At 51.7% G+C, this 19,092-nt stretch overlaps 1 protein-coding gene across 4 annotated transcripts; it reads left to right on the top strand.

Annotated features, from left to right (window-relative positions):
- The first annotated feature begins 74 nt into the window (after positions 1–74).
- DIPK1C (divergent protein kinase domain 1C) lies at positions 75–17,112 on the top strand. 4 transcript variants are annotated; one of them, XM_074355202.1, is made up of 5 exons: positions 75–281; positions 7,676–8,350; positions 12,122–12,286; positions 16,157–16,256; positions 16,377–16,751. In XM_074355202.1, exons 1-5 carry the CDS (start codon positions 75–77, stop codon positions 16,619–16,621), a joined length of 1,392 nt encoding a protein of 463 aa, XP_074211303.1. In that variant the 3' UTR covers positions 16,622–16,751. The 4 variants fall into 4 exon arrangements, with proteins under 4 accessions (XP_074211303.1, XP_074211306.1, XP_074211304.1 ...); XM_074355205.1 differs by having other exon boundaries at positions 16,611–16,749; XM_074355203.1 differs by lacking the exon at positions 16,157–16,256 and having other exon boundaries at positions 16,611–17,112.
- The last annotated feature ends 1,980 nt before the right edge of the window (positions 17,113–19,092 follow it).

Genomic DNA, 19,092 nt, shown 5'->3' with positions numbered 1-19,092 from the left:
CCCCCACGTCCCCTCCCCCGCCGAGCCGCGGAGCCCAGACGCGAGCGCAGGGCGCGGGGCGCGGCGGGCTGGACATGGCACGGGCAGCGGGCTCGCGGGGCCGGCCCGGGCGGTGCGGGCTGCGCGGGCGGTGCGGGCGGTGCGGGCGGGGCGCGCTGCTGGCCTGCGCCGCGTGGACCGCGGGCTGGGTGCTGGCGGCCGCGCTTCTGCTCCGCGCGCACCCGGGCGTCCTCTCCGAGCGCTGCACCGACGAGAAGAGCCGGCGCATCCTGGCCGCGCTGGTAGGTCCCGCCGCCTCACTGCCCCGCGCCGCGCGCCCTGGGGGCCGGGGACTCGGGGGCGGCCGTGGCACCCACGGTGGGGGGTCCGGACGCCCGGCAGGGAGTGCTCGGCGCGCACCATCCGGTTTCCAGCATGGGACTCTGCCCGGGAGTCCTCTGTGGGGGCGCGGGGGTGTCCTTCCCCATTTGCCAAAACTGGCCCCTCGTCCCAAGATAACCTTTCTGCCCCACTGCCCTTCCGCCGCCCGCGAGCCTGAGCTCCTAACAAAAGTTTGCGGGTCTGCTCCGAGTCTGCTGGTGAGGGATGGGGGCCGGTGGGGACCACGCCTCTGCCCCTGGCGTCCCCGTCTCGACCCGCCGCTGTTTGTGATTCCAGCCTGGGCTGCACCTCACCGAGCCCCATGCAGACGGCTAGTAGGGCCTTTGCCGCCCCCCCCGCCCCCCCCCCCCCCCCCCCGCCAAGGCAGCAGCTCTCCCAGGCGCGTCCGTAGGACCCAAGGCAGAGCGCGCTCAGGCGAGCGGACCGCTTGGGAGGCGGCTCGGACCCCAGCGGTGCCCCGGCCTGGGGTTCTGACTGCAGTCTCCTAATAGGCTCCCTAGCTGGGTCCGGCAACTAGGGAGAGACAGAAATGCAGCCTGCAGGCTGCTGCGCGCCCTGGGCCCCAGATGCGCATTAGTTGATTCCAAACGTTAGCAGCTCCTTAGTCTCTCTGTTTGGTTCGGAAGCTGATGCGCATTTAGAGACTTGAATAAAAGTAGGAACCCCTAGCAGAAAGGCCAAGAAAATTGAAGGTAGTGCCAACTAGTTCTTACATTGATTAAGTGATTATTCACGTCCTAAAATAGTGCCCCTAAGCATTTCGTGTGAAAAGTGATCTATTTTCTAAGAAATCTTCAAGAAACGCATGGGAAGTTTTAAGTCCAATTGCTTTTGTATGGGTGCGCCTTTTGAGATTGCAGGTTTTATGGTAGCATAAAGGCTTTCATGTAAATCGCTATTTTTTGAAGTGAGATTGGAAAAACTAAAGAAATGAGGTGAAATGGACAAGCTAAACCAAATTATTTTCCCCGAGTCTGACGCGTCCTCGTGAATTGATCTCATCAACGTTGATGAGATCCTAGTCAATTCCCTCCATCCCGCCAATAACCAATCACCTGTCATCTGTCTGTCAATCTATCTGTTCAGTCACAATGAAGGTCTGTCAAGTTTTCTGTAAGCTTCAAGAGCACACTGATCTCAATAGCTCATCTAGAAGTTCCATTCGCTGATAGAGACATTCCCCCCCGTTTTGGGGAGACTGATTGACTAATTATAGTAAAAAAAAATAATAGTTTGGAGAGGATGGAACACCCATTTACAAAAATAATATGATAGTCTTTTAGATTAAAATAAAAAACAAACACTATGTTTCATCTCTTTACCTTTGGCTAAGCGAGAGAAGGCCTAATGGAAATTAAATAGCCTAGTGTAACTTAAGTAATTGCTAATCATAACTTTCCCAGCATCCCAGCTCATAAAATTAAAACCAATTCTGTTTGGGGGCTTTGCCAAAATCTCTCCAGTGGCAGCCCTAAGGGGTTGTTTTTAGTCTGACATCAAGCTGAAGAGACAGGTTCTGCCTTTGAAGACTCTCATTCTTTCCTGTGGCCAAAAGACAGATTTGAAATACCACATCTGTCTATCCCCCTGAAGTTCACCTGCCATGGTCTCAGTGACCTGATGCTGGTGGGAGCATATTTGGAGGCCCTGTTTCAGGCTGCTGTTTCTCACGCCACGTTCAGGACCTGACTCTCTCCCTTCTCCATCTGGATTTGCTCATGGGAGCCCCACCCAGCTCCTTTCACCCAGGACACTGCAGACGAGACCGAGGTTTGAATAGGACCCCGGTCTCCACATCCCAGACTCTGCTGGGCCCAGGCCACCATGCCGAGGCTGGCACTGTGGCCTCCCAGGACTGAATCGAGCCTCTGTCTCCCGGCTCCCCAAGCACTTTCAATTCATTCTGCCTGGCTTTTATCCTTTGTAATAAAACTGGCTGTTATTTTTCTGACTGGCCTCCAGACGCTCATTAGCTTTCACTCTGAACACCAGCACTGAAGAAATAGCTGCAGCTGAGCCCGGGGGAGCCCCTTTCCGTCAGGCGGAGCCCGGGGAGTCGTGGGGACCCTCTGTGCCCTCCCACCAGGCAGGTGGCATTGCTGGCGTGCCGGGGTCTGTGGAGGAAGCTGAGGGGCTGCTTATGAGCTGGGAGGTGTGCTGGTGCCCTCCCCGGGCCTCACCCCACCTCCGGAGGGAGCCCACCACCCTCCACACTCAAGAGGGAAAGAGAGAAGAGCCAGCTGGAATGGCTCCAGAGTTGAGCCCTGGGTCTCCCAGATTTGGAATTTTCTAGGCAGACGGCAGCCCTCCTGTTCATCATGGCTCTTCAGCACATCCCATAATCAAGACACCTCCGTAAGGTTCCTAGAACCCTGCTTTCCCAGTGCACCGGGTCAGGAGGCTGTGCCAGGTTGGTGAGCGTTGTGCTGGGCTTGATAATTAATTACTTTACTTTCCAATTTTCTTAAACGGAGGCAAAGGGATTGAACCAGGAAGCATAAGCACGCGTTCTACCACTGAGCTATATCCCCCTGCCCTGTGCTTGATAATTTATAAGCCGGGTCCTGCAGACAGCGCACCTCACGGCGGGGCCCCGCCGATGCTCACCCTGGCAGGCTCCGAGCTAAGTAGGTTTATGTGTACTGTTTCATCCCCTCAGCAGCCTCTGGGAGGGATCTGCTTTCACTCTCCCCATTTCACAGATGGTGAAACCGAGCCCAGAGAGGTGGAGTCACTTGTCCCAATTCACACAGCTACTGTGTCAGGAGCCAGGATGTGACTCGGAGAGGAGAGACCCCATGACAGTAACTGGCTTCTCCAATATTGAAAACTAAGTTTTCAGCACAGCATATCACTTCCAAAGCATCTCAGAAAGATTCCCGCAGACTCTGTTCTCCAGAGACTAGTTAGGTCTTGATGTGATTTAATTTAGTCACTAACATCAGGGATTTCTTTTCACTAGGGCAGGCTTATCTTCCTTTGCTCTGAGAGGAAGCCAAGGCCGGGTGGGACACGCAGGGCACACCCCCAGAAGGACTCTGTCGCAGAGGGTGACTCTGCTTTCCCGAGCGCTCTGGCCATGTTTGTCATGTGTGTCTTCTAAGCTGTCCGGGGGTCAGGCAGGGCTGCACAGTGGGCTGGCTAATTGCTCTGAGAGTCCGCAAAGGAATTCTGTGGTGAGACATGCTACTAACCACACAAGAACTTAATGCTCCTTAAAAACAAAAACAAGCACACAAAAGAAAACCCAGCCTCCAGGCATGACCTCTGAGACCCTGTCACCGGTTTCCCAGACTAGAGGGGACAGGTTTTGTTTTTGCCTGAGAACCGCGATACAATTGGAGAGGTTCTAAGAGCGCTTCCTACAGGAACTGGGACTACTGGGGATGCATGTTTGTAGTTTGCACACAAGCTATAAGAAACAGGAATCTGCTGTGAATTTCGTTAATTTAAAAAATGCCAGTTAACTACAATGAGATTTTAACTTGTTTTTTCCCCCCCAGTTTATCTTAAAATCTGATACCACTGGATTTTGTATGCACATGCACTTGGGTACAGAAATGTATCTGTCTTCAAGCTGGCAGTTAGGGCCTCCTCATATTCAGAGAAAAGTGATTTTTTAAATGGAGTTTAAGTAAATAACCCACTTCTACTGAGTTAAAAAAATTAGCTACCTTAATAGGACATACTGCCAATAAAATAATTTCACTATTGTCTCTAACATGATGATAATTTTTAATTAGCTTGTAAACTTGTCATTGGTCCTTTAAATTGACTGTTTTTTAAATGCTGAGCTAAGTCTTTCTCTGAGTGTGGCAGGCACAGAGATGCAAAAAGACCCTGCAGACTCACTCACAGGACACTGGTAACCAGAGCAGCCACAGTGGACGAATTTTACATTCCGAATAAGAAGAGTAGGAACTGATAGGCCCAAAACACTTCTTCGTGAAGGAGGATGACAGAGCAGCTCTGTAATAACTAGTCTCATGTATACTTTGCCTCAGTGTGGATCTGAACCTTGCAGGTGGAGACATGGCAAGCGGAGTTTTTGGCAGGACACCCCAGCCCCTCCCACCCTGGTGTCAGCTCCAAACTTGCTCTCCAATACTCTAGACTGTGTCTGGCTCTCTGAACCCACAAGCAACTTTGCAACCACGGGCCCCTGTGCAGGTCATTCCCTGCCCTCTCCCTCCTGGTCCGCTAGGTGGCCCACAGTTTGTCTTCCAAAATTGAGCTGGGACGCATCTCTGCAGGAAGAAGCCTCCTGGGGGGAGGGAGCCCTCTAGTGACCAGGGCTGGGCAGGGTGGGAGGGACTAGCATTCACAGAGACCACCAGGTCCTCTGCACAGGTGACCTTGGTTGACCTTCACAGGTCTCCTGTGACACAGTGTCATCATCATGTTGGAAACACAACACACGGAGGCAAACCCAGTCTGCCCTAGAGCCGAGCCTGGCTGTGCTCCTTTCTTGTTCCTACTCCACTGTCATGTAGGAGTTTGGAAGGCAGCTACCTCGCTCTGTGACTCCTGAGCCCATCACCTGTAGCTGGATCGTGGCTCAGTTCACGCACTGCTGGGCTGAGCTGGGAAAGCGGTGGTGTTAACGCGAAGGTGGCCGGCGTGGCCGAAGTAGCTTGTCCATGGCCAATGCCATCCTGGGGGAGTGGAGCGGGTGTCTGAGCTCACAGGACAGGGATAATTTTGGCCGCAGTTCCAGATGAGCAGCGTGAAGGCCCCAGGCAGTCACAGCTGATACCCTCCATGCTCCCCGCTCTGGGTGCGGTGGCCGGGCCAAGATCCACACCCATGTCCACCTTCCCCACAGCCTCCTCTCCCTTTCGCCCAGCACGGCAGGAGCCACCTCGTCCTACCAAACTCGGATCTATCACCCGATTTCCTTTCTTGCTCAGTGCCGTTCTGTCCTTCGTACAAAAGCATCTTTGATTAAACTACAAATTTGACAGTGCTCTAAAAACGATTATGGAATTGAATTAAACCATTTTGAATTTGAATTAAACCTTATATTATCAGATGTAAGGGGTTTGGGGGCTTTATAAGGCACTCAAGGAAAAACGTTGCCTTTGCTTATCAGGTTTATTACAGAGATGTGAAACTCTGTAAATACCAGATAAAGTAGAAGAAAAGTGCAACAAGTAAAATGAACACCCCGTATTATCTGTCATTCACATCTTTTCATTCTTGGGTCTTTTGACCACTTAACCCTTTCATCCCCACCTTACGGCTAAGATCATCCTGAAGCAGGTCTCAGAGGGGCCTGAACCAGCGCTGCTTTCTTACAAGGGCGATTTGGAAGCAATTCCAAACAAAGAGGGTAACTTAGAGGGTCCTGATCCTCTTCATTTCATGACCCAAAGCCCTGGAAAGAGGTGCTAGGATGAAAAGTAAAAGGAGGGCACTTGACCAAAATTGTGTTACGTTAAACTGCAGGATGAATACAGCAATGAGCATATTTAAAACAGTTTCGTGGGTGCTTATTAATACAGCTGTATCAAGGCTGTTTGTTTTCCAAAGACAAAAAAACCAGCCCCGGGCAAACAGGGTGGCTTCCCAAGCTCCAGGAGCAGATAAAGGTCCAAGACTCTATCTACAGGTCTCCATCCCTTGCATCTTTGAGTTTGGCAAGCATGACACCCTCACATCCCAATACGATGCACCGAGACCTAACACCGCCGGCAAAGGGAAGCCGCGTGCAGGAGCCCCTCAGCAGGAAGCCGAGGGGCCAGGGCAGATGGCTTGGCTTGGGTCTTCCAGGCTGTTGTCCAGTTACTGCCTAAAATGGTCCCTAAAATCCAGATACTTGTTCTAAGAACTGGGAGTGTATCTTTTTTAATCAGCACTTTGGTCATATGCTTTGGACAGCTGGCTGAGAGTATTTCTAAAGATCCACGATCCCTTATCTAATGCTCTAGGGCCAGGTCTGTTTTGGAATTCACACTTTTTTGGGTGTTGGATAATATGCAACATAAGTACACCTTACATTTTGTGTATGAGGCAGCACCAGTAACCAAAGAAATTAAACAAATACAACTAATGATTCTGCAGCAAAGAATATGCAAAATCACAGGTCAAATATATTCAGACTATAAACAGCCTCACATCTTTTCAGTTAGGCTTGACCCCACGAGCCATGAAAAACTTGCAGTTTTCAGAGTGTTCTGGATTTTGTAATTATTCATATATCCAGGCACTGGAGGTATATTTTCTGCCTTGAAGGATCTGTGTACAATCTACGTGGGGTTAATAGAGCTGAGCAACATGGAGCCACCAGAGAGTCTGGGCGGCGTGTAATTACACACCTGACCTGCATTTGCCCACATGGAAGGAAGATGCATTTGTGCAGGAAAACAGGTGGACTTAGAAAATATGCTCAAACCCTTGTAAAAATGGGTCTAGGTTTCCTGGAATAGATAAAAAAAGAAAGAGAAAGAAATAATAGTCTTTCCTCTCAATCGGTGTTGCACCAGCCTCTCCTACGCCCCCTCTAGCCGGTCAGAGGGGCAGGGCCTAGCTGGACAACTTCCTGGGAGGAATGTTTGTCGTGTGGGGGTGGGTGGGGATGTCACTAGGTGCCCCACGTGGCAGGAGGGCTGACGAGCTCTGAAGTTGAGGAGAAATTCCATCTGAGGGTCCCTGAGTGCTTCCTCCCCACGGCCAGGCACCCAACACACCCTCCACTTCTGGAACGTACCCCACAGGGCTCCTCTTCCAAAAGGCATCCCCCGGGCTTCCCCTCCCAGTCCTGCCGACACCACCAGCCACCAGGTGTGTCCTAACTCATGTTTCCCGCAGTGGATCCTCTTGACCCCTCCCACAGCCTGCTGGCCTTACAGCCACACCTCTTCCCATTGAGAAAACAACCGGCTGAGGGAGCAGTCCTACGGGAAGGGTCATTCCTGGGGTCTCCGAGGCCCCACCTCCTGAGATCTGGCTGAGCTGTTTTTGGCTGCAGGTGAAAAGCTCTCCAGGTGACCTTGATGTGGGGCCGAGACTTGAGAACCAAGGGCCCAGTCCTTTCCCTGACAGTCCAGGACACTGAAACCCAGATGCACACGGCCTTTGCTGGCATCACCCAGCTGGACAGTGGGAGACACGCTTCCTAACTTGTCCTGGGCCTGTTGGGGAAATGGAACCACCAGGAGACACTCTCTCCAGTCTTTCACTCCCTAATTGCTCTCTGACCCCTGGTTCAGACTCTCGAGGGTTCTCAAGAGCTGCCAGGAGCGGTCTGGGGCGCAAAGGCCCGCTGTGTGACCGGCTGTCCCCTCCCTTCCAGTGCCGGGACTACCGCGGCGGCGCGCTGGTGGGGGACCTCTGTGAGGACCTGTGCGTGGCGGGGAAGCTGCTGTACCGGCGCTGCCTGTACTTCGAGCGGGGCAAGAAGGTGCTGCAGGCCGACTGGCGCGGCCAGCCCGTGGTCCTCAAGTCCGAGGAGGAGGCCTTCTCCAGCTTCCCGCCACTCGGCCTCCTAGACGGCCAGCCCGACGACGGCGGCCAGGACTTCCCGGAGGCCGAGCTGCTCCTGCTGGCGGCTGGCGAGGTCAGGAGCGCGCTGGGCCTGGAGCTGGCCAACGGCAGCCTGGCGCCGCTGGGGCTGGGGCGGCGGGGACCCCGGCGGCGGGGCCAGCTGGCCAGCCTGTGGGCGCTGCTCCAGCAGGAGGAGTTCGTCCTGCTCAGCCTGCTGCGGGGCCTCAGCCCGCACACGCCGCCCGTGCTGGGCTCCTGCGGCCACTTCTACGCCGTGGAGCACCTGGCGGCCGGCAGCCCCCACCACTGGGCCCTCTTCCCCCTGGACGGGGCGCCCCGCGGGGACCGCAGCCGGGCCCGCGCGGTCAGCGGGATGGCGCTCAGCTTCCTGGACATGGTCGCCCACTTCGACCACGACTTCTCCCACCGCCTGCACCTCTGTGACATCAAACCCGAAAACTTTGCCATCAGGAGCGACTTCACGGTGAGTGCCCCTGGTGGGGAGGGTGTTTATCACGGGGAGGACAGAACCTTGGGGAGGGCGAATCAAATGGTAAACGGGAGGGTTTCTGAAATCCTGGGAAACCACTGCAAGTGATGCAGCCTGCCAGCCCGCACCACGCCGACCTGCCAAACCTTTCGGGTGTGGACAAGAGAATTTCAAGAACATACTCCCTTGACACCCCAGGGCCAGGAATTGTGACGAAAGCTGCCGACAGTGGGAGGCAAGGTCTGTCCTCCTCAAGGGCTGTTCTGGTTTCTCCAAGCAGCTTAGCAGCTTCTTAGAGCCATTTGAAAACAAGTTCTTGCTTTGTGCAGAAAACAATCTTCAGGAGATGAGGAGACTCAGAGGATGATGAGGAAGGATGGCGTTCGGGGACCCACTAGGGGGACCGTTTTCACACTGCCCGTGCTCTGGGATGATGCAGCTTTTTCTAATACTTTCTTCCTGGAGAGATGCCAGTTGGCTTCTCTTCTGCGGGTAAGACTTCTAGAGGGACAGCTGGAGTTCTGGTGCCTTCCACAAGAGGCACACCTGCCCGCATGGACAGAGCAGCCTCTGATCTGCTCTGCAGAGGGCAGATGAATTTTATATCCCACTCCAGGCAGTGCAGGTGCACAAAGAACTACCCAAGGTAGAGAAGCAGGAGGAACTTCAATGCTTCATTAAAAGATAATCACCTCCCAGGTCCCCCTCAGCTCAGGTAAACTCAGCTCAGGTAATCAGCGTCAGATTAACACTATAGTGATCTAGGTGTCCCAACACAGGCGTCCTTGCCTGGGTCACTACTCCTGCTGCAGGTGAATGGCCAGGCCAGCTTAACTCCGGCCACCTCGGTGGGCTGGTCATTATGGGCCTGGCTCACAGCCAAACAATGTTCTTCATCACAGATAAAAACATAAAGGGAGAAAAGGAAGGTAGCATTACTGCCAGCTAAGCACTTCCACAGCAGGCAGCACAGTGATGCTCTCCTCAAAGAGCCGGAAGTCTCGGGAGCTAAATTTGCCCCCAGTGTGAATCGCTCTCCAAGCGTGTCTCTGTTGCCATGAAGGGCGCTGCAGCATCCTGGCCGAAGTGCTTTGTCCTAATGCCCCGTCCTGGCTGGCCCAAGGGGCGGACAGGCTGGGGGTGGCTCCAAGTGTGGAAGGGAAGTAGCTGAGAGGTTCTGGGAAGTTCCAGAAGGTTCTGGGAAGTTCCAGGAGGGGCCACATGTTGCCATGAGTTCTGCAGGTGCTCAGCCCCGTCTGCGATACCCTGAGCACCATGAGACCCCACCAGAGGAGCTGTGAGTGGGAGGGACCCCAGACTCATTCAGCGTATTTCTTAGAGCCGAGATCCTGGCGAAGGCTCCCCTGCTTGGTGAGCAAGAAGACTGGCTTGTGTGGCCCCCAACACGTGCCTTCCAGCACCTTGCTCACCACTGAACATTCGTTCAGTGAAACTGCAGCTGCGCTCTGACCAACCCCGACTGCTGCGGGCAATGGTGCAGGGGCCCTCGGGGCCTCACCTCCGCCCCAGCACTCGCTCGGATGAGGACAGGGAGGGGAGGACAGCAGAGCCCCCTTTGCCCAGCCTGGCATTACTGACCTTCCTTACAGATGCGGAGGTCCACAATGTGAATTTTACCTCTGATTTTACAACTTTTAGGTGAAAACCAGTGGTCCCAGCATCACCAGGGAACATGTTAGAAACGCAAATTCTCTGACTCCACTACTGAGTCTGAAACTCTGGGATGGGATGTGGCCATCTGTGTTTTAAAGGCAAGCCCTCCAGGTGATTCTGCCGTGCGTTCAGCATGAGAACCAGCAGAGCTAGCAGCTAAGGGACCAGCAGGTGGGTCCCCACTTTGGCCCCTGTTGTAGTGTTGCCCAGGTGGAAGGAGGGCGTGTCCTTCAGATGACAGGGGAGGACTGATGACTGCAGTCACCCACTGTCTCCAGGGTTAGGGTTAGGGTTAGGGTTAGGGTCACCCTTGCAAGTCTGAGAATTTGTCCGGTGGTTGCAAACAAACTAGGAAAACACCCTCCCTTCTGAGGGCTCTTTTCAAACAGATGGTGTGGTTTCTACTTGAGAGGCACACTTTCCAGGGGAGAACAAAATAATCCTCGTCATTCCTTTCTCGTCTGATGCCAGGATGAATTCTGAAGACGATGCAATTAGGTAATTTTGTGCAGGAAGAATGTTACAATTCTCCGGATGTTCCCTAAGAAACTCATGCAGGCTTTTCTGTTCATTTCGTCACTGTTCTTATTTTAGTGCATTGAGTTATGCTCACAGCAGCTGTAATCCATTCTGCACCATACACTAAAAATTAAAAAATTTATCTGGCTCTTCCTGGGAGATAAGAAAGGACCAATCAGAGATGGAAGAAAGAAATATCAGGAGGCTGGAATTCCACTGTGGGGCCCAGGGAAGCTGAGGAGATGGCCAGGAGCCAGCAAAAGAAGAGGAGGACCTTGGAGCCCCCAAATAAATTACAAAAGACAATAGACTCATTAGCATAGCCTAACACGTTTAGTGTATTAACCAGTATAAATCAAGAAATGAGGTATTTCTTTTGGCTAAATAATGAGAGAGAAAAACTGATTAAAATGATCATTTGTTTGTGGTGCCTGAACTAGTCATTAGGCAAAGCTCTCAAACGGGGACACGTTCCCTGTTCTTTCGTGTCATTATTCTCCATATATTTGGAAATAAATTATTTTCCCTCCTCTCTTGTGCTGAATAATCCCCAACAAACTGCCTTCTGGCGTCAATTCTGAAGGGAAAACAAACTGCCACCTGGGATGTGCCTCTGCAGAGAACTGAGGAGAAAATGAACCCCTTTTTGCGATGCTACCACAGGCCGACCTGTGAAGGCTTGTGAAACGCCACAGACTCCATCAGATTCATCAAGTCTTCGAACAGCTCTTTAATACCTCGCAGCTATACACTGCTTGGTTTGGGCAGAGTCCAGGTTTTCTCGGGTTTGAGCTCATCTTTTTTTTTTTTTTTTAATTCAGGTGGTGGAGGAAAATCTGCATAATTTAGATGTTATTCTTTTACTGGTTTTGAAGCCTACCTGGTCTGAAGCCAGGAAGATAAGTGTGAAATTCCAGGGGGTCATCAGATTTTCATGCTGATAGTGTGACTTAGTTTCTGAAGCTGTTGGATCAGGGTCCAAATGTATCAACCCTCATTTGAGAACTTTGGCTCTGCCACTTGTCCCTGTCCGTTGGAGGCCAGCTGACTCAGGTCACGGGCCATAACTAGACAGCGCAGGCACCGGCCACCCCATTTTTACCATCATATCCTCTACCTGCCCCTGGAATGCAGTTTTATTTTGTTGCTTCTATCCACAGGGGTAGACTGTCTGCGTCTCACAGCTTTTATATTCCTGAGACTTGAATGTCAGAAACCAAGTGAGAAAGCAATGGACGGAGAGTCAATTCCTTTTTTAAGATTATTTCAGAGATTCAACTTTTAAATCTGGGAAAACTTTTAAAGATGAAAAGTGGTACTAGTTCCAAATTCTAGGCTTTCACTAATGACAGCACAGGTCCTTTCTGCAGTTAAATCCTTGCAGTATAATCTGTGCCAGTGGCTTACGTGTCCCCAGAACGGCCTGGCTCCTCCCCCGGCCAGCAGAGTTCTGTGCCCCCCGAGGCCTGTGACACCAGCATCTGCCAACAGGAACAGGCCCGCTACACGGGCTCCCTCTGTGCTGAGCCCCCCGGGGGTCCTCTTGATACCTGTGTGCTGTTCCCGTTACAGGCAGTGGCTATTGATGTGGACATGGCCTTTTTTGAACCTAAAATGAGGGAAATTCTCGAACAGAATTGCACAGGAGATGAAGACTGCAATTTCTTTGACTGTTTTTCAAAGTGTGACCTCCGAGTCCACAGGTGTGGAGCCCAGAGAGCCAACAGCAACTTGCAGGTGAGCGGTGCTGCCTCCGGGGCTGGGGACCCTGTTCCCTCTGTGGGGGGACCCTGTTCTCTCTGGGTGCCTCTGGTCACCAAGCCGTGGCATCTGGGTGACGGAGCCGAAGGTCATCGCCCTTTCCACACCACCTAGGCTTGGTGTGGTCAGTAAGAGCAGGATGGTGGGAGGTGGGGGGTCATGTGTTCTTTGTTGTCTACCCCAGGAGTTGCTGGTCAAGGAACGCCACAGGCCTGATGGGTGGTGCTCCCAGCATAGCCATCACTGGGCTCCCCGCAGCCATGGGGGCTCGGGTTGCTGTTCCCTCTGGGTCTGATTTCTGCATCTACACACACGCACACACACACGCACACACACACAGAATGAGCATCCAGAGGCTGACCCACCAAGGATAAGACTGGAAACAGTGCAAAGCAGCCGAACCTGAGAGGCTGGGCACACACCCCAGTCCCAACAGGCAAGGCGTTAGGCCAGCAGGGGTTAACAGAGGGAGAAAGAGCGTGTGTCCCACGTCCAGGAGACCAGCAATAAAGAGGAACCCGTACTGGGTCCAGGCTCTCAGATCTGGTCAGAGTCAGGGAGACCCAGATGCAGGGCTAAAGCCCCCAGCCGTGGGAAGACGTCTCCCTTCTCTGGGCAGATGTCCACTCCCGGCCCTCGCTCCGGCTCTCAGGTGGGTGCAGGTGAGCCCGGCTCATAGGTGTTGATTAAGACCAGGAAGACGTCCTGGCAGGGAAGCTGGGCTCACCTCCACCGCCACTGATCTATGCTCTAGCCTCAACTTTCCTACTTTTTTATTCTCCTATCCAGTCCACTCCCCAGTCTCACCTCCTCTGCAGTCTGTTCATCCTTACACTCCTCCAACCCGTAAGGCCAATACGACCCCGATGCAGACCTGGTGACACGGACTTAGAGCCTGGAGCCACGTCACCCAGTAGAAGGACTGACCTGGGGAGACCTGGACAACTTGTAGTTAACCTGGCGGTCCTGGACTCGGCAGGGCAGAGCCCTGGGGCGGAAGCCCAGCGGGAGCCTCTCCAGCGCAGCCTCTTTAATGTAACGTGGACTCGCTCCGTCGGTGGGTCTGCAGCGAGATTGTTCTTCTTCAGCTGTGGGAACAAGATGTTTTCACTGCAGTGTCAGCCACCTGTGACCTCACCCCACAAAGTGGGAACACTAACATGTGCCCTGTGCACATAATGGGAGACTAAGGGTATATCCTTAATACAGAAAGGGCTCTTATAGAGCTGTGAAGAGGCAAGAGGGACACACACAAAACTGGCTAGAGAACATGTAACAAATACACGGGAGATGGAGTGCAAAGGGCCAGAGAACCTGGAAAATATTTAATCTCACTACGTGCAAATGAAAACCCAGTGATCATGATTTTTTTACTTTCAACTATTGGGAATAGTTGTTAAAATGCTATTTAATCAGCAGGTGAGGCTTCAGGGAAATAGATAAGAGTATATTGTTAACATGATTGTTAAATTCTCTCTCTCGGGAGGGTACATGACTGTTACAAATATTCACTCTCTTTTAGTCAAGCAATCTCATTTGTGCACATATTTGATCACTATTGCCTTTGAAGACCTGGAGATGAAATTAGGTTTTAAGGATATGAAAAAATACGAAGCATTCATTAAATAAAAAAAATGCAGGTTACAAATCAGTATTTACCACATGGTCTCATTTTGGTAAATAGTATGTGACTGGAAAAAAAAAAAAGATACCAAAACATCAAAAGCAATTATTTATGGACCATAGGATTACAGATAATTTGTATTTCCTTCATTTTTTCCTATATTTACAAAATTTTCTACAGTGGTATGTATTACTTTTCTAACTTAAACTTTTACTCAGAAGAAAAAATCCCTGCCCTGTATCAGTTGGTGGACAGATCAAAGGAATATAATTTTTTTTAATTGCAGAAATAGACTGAATGACACATAGGCATTTAGTGTGTGATAAACACAGCCTCTGGGGCCATGGGAAGGCAGCTGGGTTGTACAGTGAGCAGTGTTGTAACGTTTGGGAACAACAAATGATCGAATTAACTCCTGTCTCAAGCCTTATGTCAGACTAAATTCCAGATGGCTCAGATACTGACACCTAAAACATGAAATCCTAAATGTTCCAGAAAAAAACCTAGGAGAATTTAAAATATTTTCCTAGAGTTCGGAAGGCCTTTCTAAGTACAGAACAAAGCTCAGAGGGTGTAAGAGGAAGAACTGACAGGGTTAACCATCTTTAAAATATCCACGTGGCAAAAACAAGACAAAATTACAAGACACACGAGGAAACGTAAAAGGTAAAAGAGAAAGCTGGCAAAATATTCGCCGTTGCTCTTGCAGGCCGGGAGAGTAGGGGCCGGACTCCGCCCTTAGTCCCCGGGTGCCGAGGCTAACGTGCCCCCCAGGATGGTCCTCGGCCCACCACAGGTTCTTCACCATGGTTACCCCACATCCCAGGGGCCGTGTCTACTGACTGGTCAGTGGGTGCAGAGGCATATTCAAAGTCTGGCCCCTGGGCCTCTATAAGGAACAGCTCAGTAGGTCACCCCAGAACCAGAAGTCTACCTTCTCCCTCCTCCCTCAGTTCTGTGGAAAGATGGTTCCTGAGAACGCACCTTCGTAAATCCCAGCATGCAAACCTCCATCTTACAGCCTGCTCCCCAGGAAACCAACCTAAGCAAGGGGCTAATATCCTTAATACACAAAGGGCATTTAGAAATCAATATGAAAAAAAGGGCCAACAATCCTATGGAAATGTGGGCAAGAACATCATTTTGACCATTCACTGGAAAGGAAGCATAAACATTTTCAACCTGACTGATTAAGAAGAAGACAAATTAAACCACTTTCATTTACCAGTTGGCAAAAAAGAAAGACAACACGTGTTGGTGAGGCACGGGGGAAACAAGCATTCTTGTCCTAGGCTGCTGTGAGAGTGTAACTTGGTACGACTTTTATAGGGTTAATCTGGCAATATCTATCAAAACAAAAAATGCACATAATCCGGCCCAAAAATTTCATTTCCAGAAACTTATTCACATGCAAAATTAAAATGTCCTACCTGCAAGGTACTTATTGCAGCAGTTTTCATAATAGCAAAAGTTAGTGAACAACCTAAATTTCTGTCAATAGGGAACTAGCTCAATAATTTGACACAGCCACACATTTGAGGTTCAGCCATTAAAACAGAGAGAGTATCCTTATAAGGCTTGAAGGCTCACCCTGATATTTGGTTAAATGGGAATGGAAGCTCTAGGAACAGGTGTGTAATACACTCCTATCCAAGGAAAGTGAAGAAAAAGGAAATGCATGCGTATGTATAACCTCTCCAGAAGGATATTCAAGGAAGTAAGTGGTTGCCTATCAGACACAGAGGCTGAGTGTTTGGCTGTCAGGAGTGGGAATGGAGACTAAGATTACAGTCTGTCTTTTTGGACATTTTCAGTGTTTGCACCTGAAAATGTATTATCAACTCAAAAAAGAAATAATATGTTTTTTAATAGAATCTTTGTCCTTGCAGGGGTTGGGAAACAGAAGTTAAAGTTATTTGCCTCTATGAAACAGGAGCTCTGTAACAATGAGGCACTTGTTAAGTGAATCTAATACAAAGTGTGGTGTAGAAAAACATTAAGTATGCAGCTCTCAGTCCAGCCCTCCCACGAGAGAGGAGACTGTAAAACAGACAGCATGATTGAATTGGGAATTTAAAGAGCTCTTCAGCATGAGTGAATTTCATACCCAATGAGAATTGAAGGCTGTGAGATAGTGGCTTAATTTTCACTTCTCCTAAAATGAAACAGTCCAAAGGCTCCTTAAAGGAGCAGCCTTTCCTTTCCCATTTACTTTTTTTCAGTTGGGCCTCAAAGTCCCATCTCACTCACACCAACGTGTCCTCTGGCCCTCAGGACACCCCGTGTCAGCTGGTGATCACTGTCACCGTCACCAACCTCTGGGTAAGAAACCCGACCTCAGGAGTGCATGACAGCGGGGCTGGCTGCCTCAGACCTGCCAGGGCCCACTCCTCACCCAGCAGTTCCTGCCTGTGACTTTCTGCTCCTTTTTCTCTTCAACAGCGTATTCAGTCCGTTCCCAACAGCTCGGAGGCTGGAAAAGGCGCTGTCCACCTCCCGGGAGGCGGCCTCCCCCTCGCCGAGCCTGTGCTGGGTGGCTCAGGGGCCAGGGGGGCGGGTACTTCTCGGAGACTGGCGACCTCCAGGGGCCCCCTTGGAGGGGCGGAGTGAGGGAGGTCGGGGAAGCTCCCAGGGCGACCCTCCGGCCTGAACTGACGTGTAACCCCTCTCCCCCAGGTCATCTGTGACAAGATCTTCCGCCACTGGTTCTCCTCGCCTCTCAGGAGCCCCGGCGTCTCCCTCCCGCTTGGGCGGCAGCTGCGGGCTGCGGTGCAGGAGTGCGCGGCCCCGGGGGACCCCCAGGGACGCGCGCCCCGCGGCGTGTTCTCGAAGCTTCGGCGCCTCCTCCAGGCCGCGCTGCGGGAGCTGCAGGAGAAGGACAAATAGCCACTCTGGCCCCTAAGGTGCTCACCCCGGAGACGCCAGCTCCTGGTGAGAGGAGCCGTGCCCACCGTGCAGGAAGGGCCTCTGAGAGGCTGTGCGGGTGGAGCGCAGGTCGCCCGGCGCCAACCGTCACCCCCGGGACAGAGACACGGGGCAGGGCGTCCGCAGGCTGCTTTGGGTCGCAGGGCCTGGGCCGTTCGGCACCGCTCTGCGCAGCCGCAGTGCGTGCGGGGAGGGAGCACGCGGGCCCCCGCCGATTCCTGCGAGTCTTACCGCATTAAAAAGTGCATGTGTGCGTGTGCACGAATGTGAGTGTGCACACTACCGCGAGAGTTGTCCGGGGTGGCCGTGCGTGCCGACGTGAGCACGTGCGTGAGCAGGTGGGTGTGGGGGGATCGCTTCCGGGCGGGCCGAGGGGCTTTCCCCACTGGGGCCGCGTGCCTAGCCGGCCAAGACGAGGCTCTTTCTTTGGAGTCGAATACAATAAAATCCCCACAGGTCTCCACGGAGGCCTCGGTGCGTGGACGCTCCCAGAAGCGCTCTCCGGCAGGTCCGCTTGCTCCGATGCCTGCGGGGGAGCAGAGTGGTTTGCGCTGTACTTCCCAAGCAGGCGTCAGGACAGATGGTCAGTTCTGATTATCAAAATGTATTAACATGACAAGTACACAAATCAAACATTTACACAGTCGATTTATGGAAAGGCACACACTTACTGGAAATTACAGCTGCTTTGGCAAATGCAAGCTGACCGGTCAGCACATTTCTGGATAACAAGGAAACAGCGCGTTAGAGTACTTTCTGGAGAAAAGCATTTTGAGAGACAACCGCTCTTCATTGTTATGTGGTTCCAAGCAGCTTGTCATCTGGAGAGGTTTTCACAGGAGGAGTGGATTTTCCCTTAAACCCTTTTCTCTCTTTAGTTCCAGTTCCATTTTATTGCTCTGTGTCAGGACACACAAATTGGCCTGGCGTTTCAATCGAAGTGATCGTGTGCTTACTGGTAGGCTCCTTAACCTGAGCCAGAAGCTGGGGGTCGGGCTCTGGTTCTCACACCAAGCAGTTGTGTAACTTTAGATGAGGAAATTACCTGCTGCCTCCATGTTTCATCTGCAAATGTGATATAAATGTTCTTCAGGGAGCTGAATGAGATAAAGTAGGTGAAAAGAGTCTGTGAACTTGGCAGGGGATTAAAGCACAGATGCAAACGTTTCCCTCCAAGATACGGTGCATTTTAATCCACTTTAACCATTTAAATCAATCCCCTTCTGGTCAGTGCCACTGAAGGGGGCTCCCCGAAGAGCAAGGACAGAGCAGAAAGGGGTGGGGGCCAGCAGGGTCTCCCGATGTGGCCCTTTATGCAGCTGGCCAGAGCAGAGCTGGGAAAGGCATTCCTTCATAGGCATACACAGCATCTCTACTTACTATTTTTTTAACTCCGTGAAGCCAGTTTTTCTCTCATCTTTTCAGCCTGTGACTGAAAGAACACTTTCTCGTGTGTCAAGAGTAAGGCCTGGCCCAGAAAACGCACTGAGAAGTGTAGCTGATTACAACTATGATTTGATCACTATTACAACTTCCACAAAGGCAACTTGTACTGTAACTACTGTTAAGAATTAGCCCCAGACAATCCTGGAGGGAAGAATGCCACTCTGGACCCAGTCTGGCATAAAACAGGGTCTCAGTCAGCCATCACCAGCCCCTCTTTGCCCACCTCCCGACTTGATGATCTAAGAGCATGGCTGCCCTGACCTTCAGCTCCCAGTCTTAGCTGAGAAAGTGCCGTTTTGTCCCGTTTTGTTGGGAAGCGCCCCCTCCAACAGCTCCTTGCTCCCTCCTTCTCAGGGTCCACAGAAAATGCCCTTCACTCATGGCAAGGACAGAAAATATGCAGTCACTCGCTCAGTGTGTGATTATTGAGAACAATTTCCTGCAACTCCACTGAGATCATTCTAACTCATTTACCCTCTGTCGCTGCACCTTCGTTGCCAAAGCTTGATGTGCCCTGAAAGAAGTCTCTGGTCTGGGGCAAGCAGATTCCAGGACACTTACCAGCTGTCACATTTAAAAACACACCTCCAGAAACTCATGACCGTTTTCAATGGCTCTAGAGGGGTTTTCCCTCGGATGCTTTCCTTCCCTTCCTCTTAGCAGGACCATGTCTCCTCTCTCACGTTTCTGAAGACCGCTGGTGTTCGATCTGGTTTTCCAGTGATGGTGATGAGAAACTCGGGGCCACTTGGACCTTCTCATCTGTTTCTCTTCTGAGCAGGGCACA

The sequence above is a fragment of the Camelus bactrianus genome, chromosome 30 (assembly GCF_048773025.1).
Source record: "Camelus bactrianus isolate YW-2024 breed Bactrian camel chromosome 30, ASM4877302v1, whole genome shotgun sequence".
Lineage (NCBI taxonomy): Eukaryota > Metazoa > Chordata > Mammalia > Artiodactyla > Camelidae > Camelus > Camelus bactrianus.
The sequence above is the reverse complement of the archived record's forward strand: the minus strand, read 5'-3'. Positions and strand labels throughout refer to the sequence as shown.

Excerpts from the sequence above, each read along its gene's own strand:
- DIPK1C (XM_074355202.1), top strand. The coding sequence starts at position 75 with ATGGCACGGGCAGCGGGCTCGCGGGGCCGGCCCGGGCGGTGCGGGCTG. Across the intron at positions 12,287-16,156 it reads GAGCCAACAGCAACTTGCAG|TTGGGCCTCAAAGTCCCATC; the intron begins GTGAGCGGTGCT and ends ACTTTTTTTCAG. Across the intron at positions 16,257-16,376 it reads TCACCGTCACCAACCTCTGG|CGTATTCAGTCCGTTCCCAA; the intron begins GTAAGAAACCCG and ends TCTCTTCAACAG.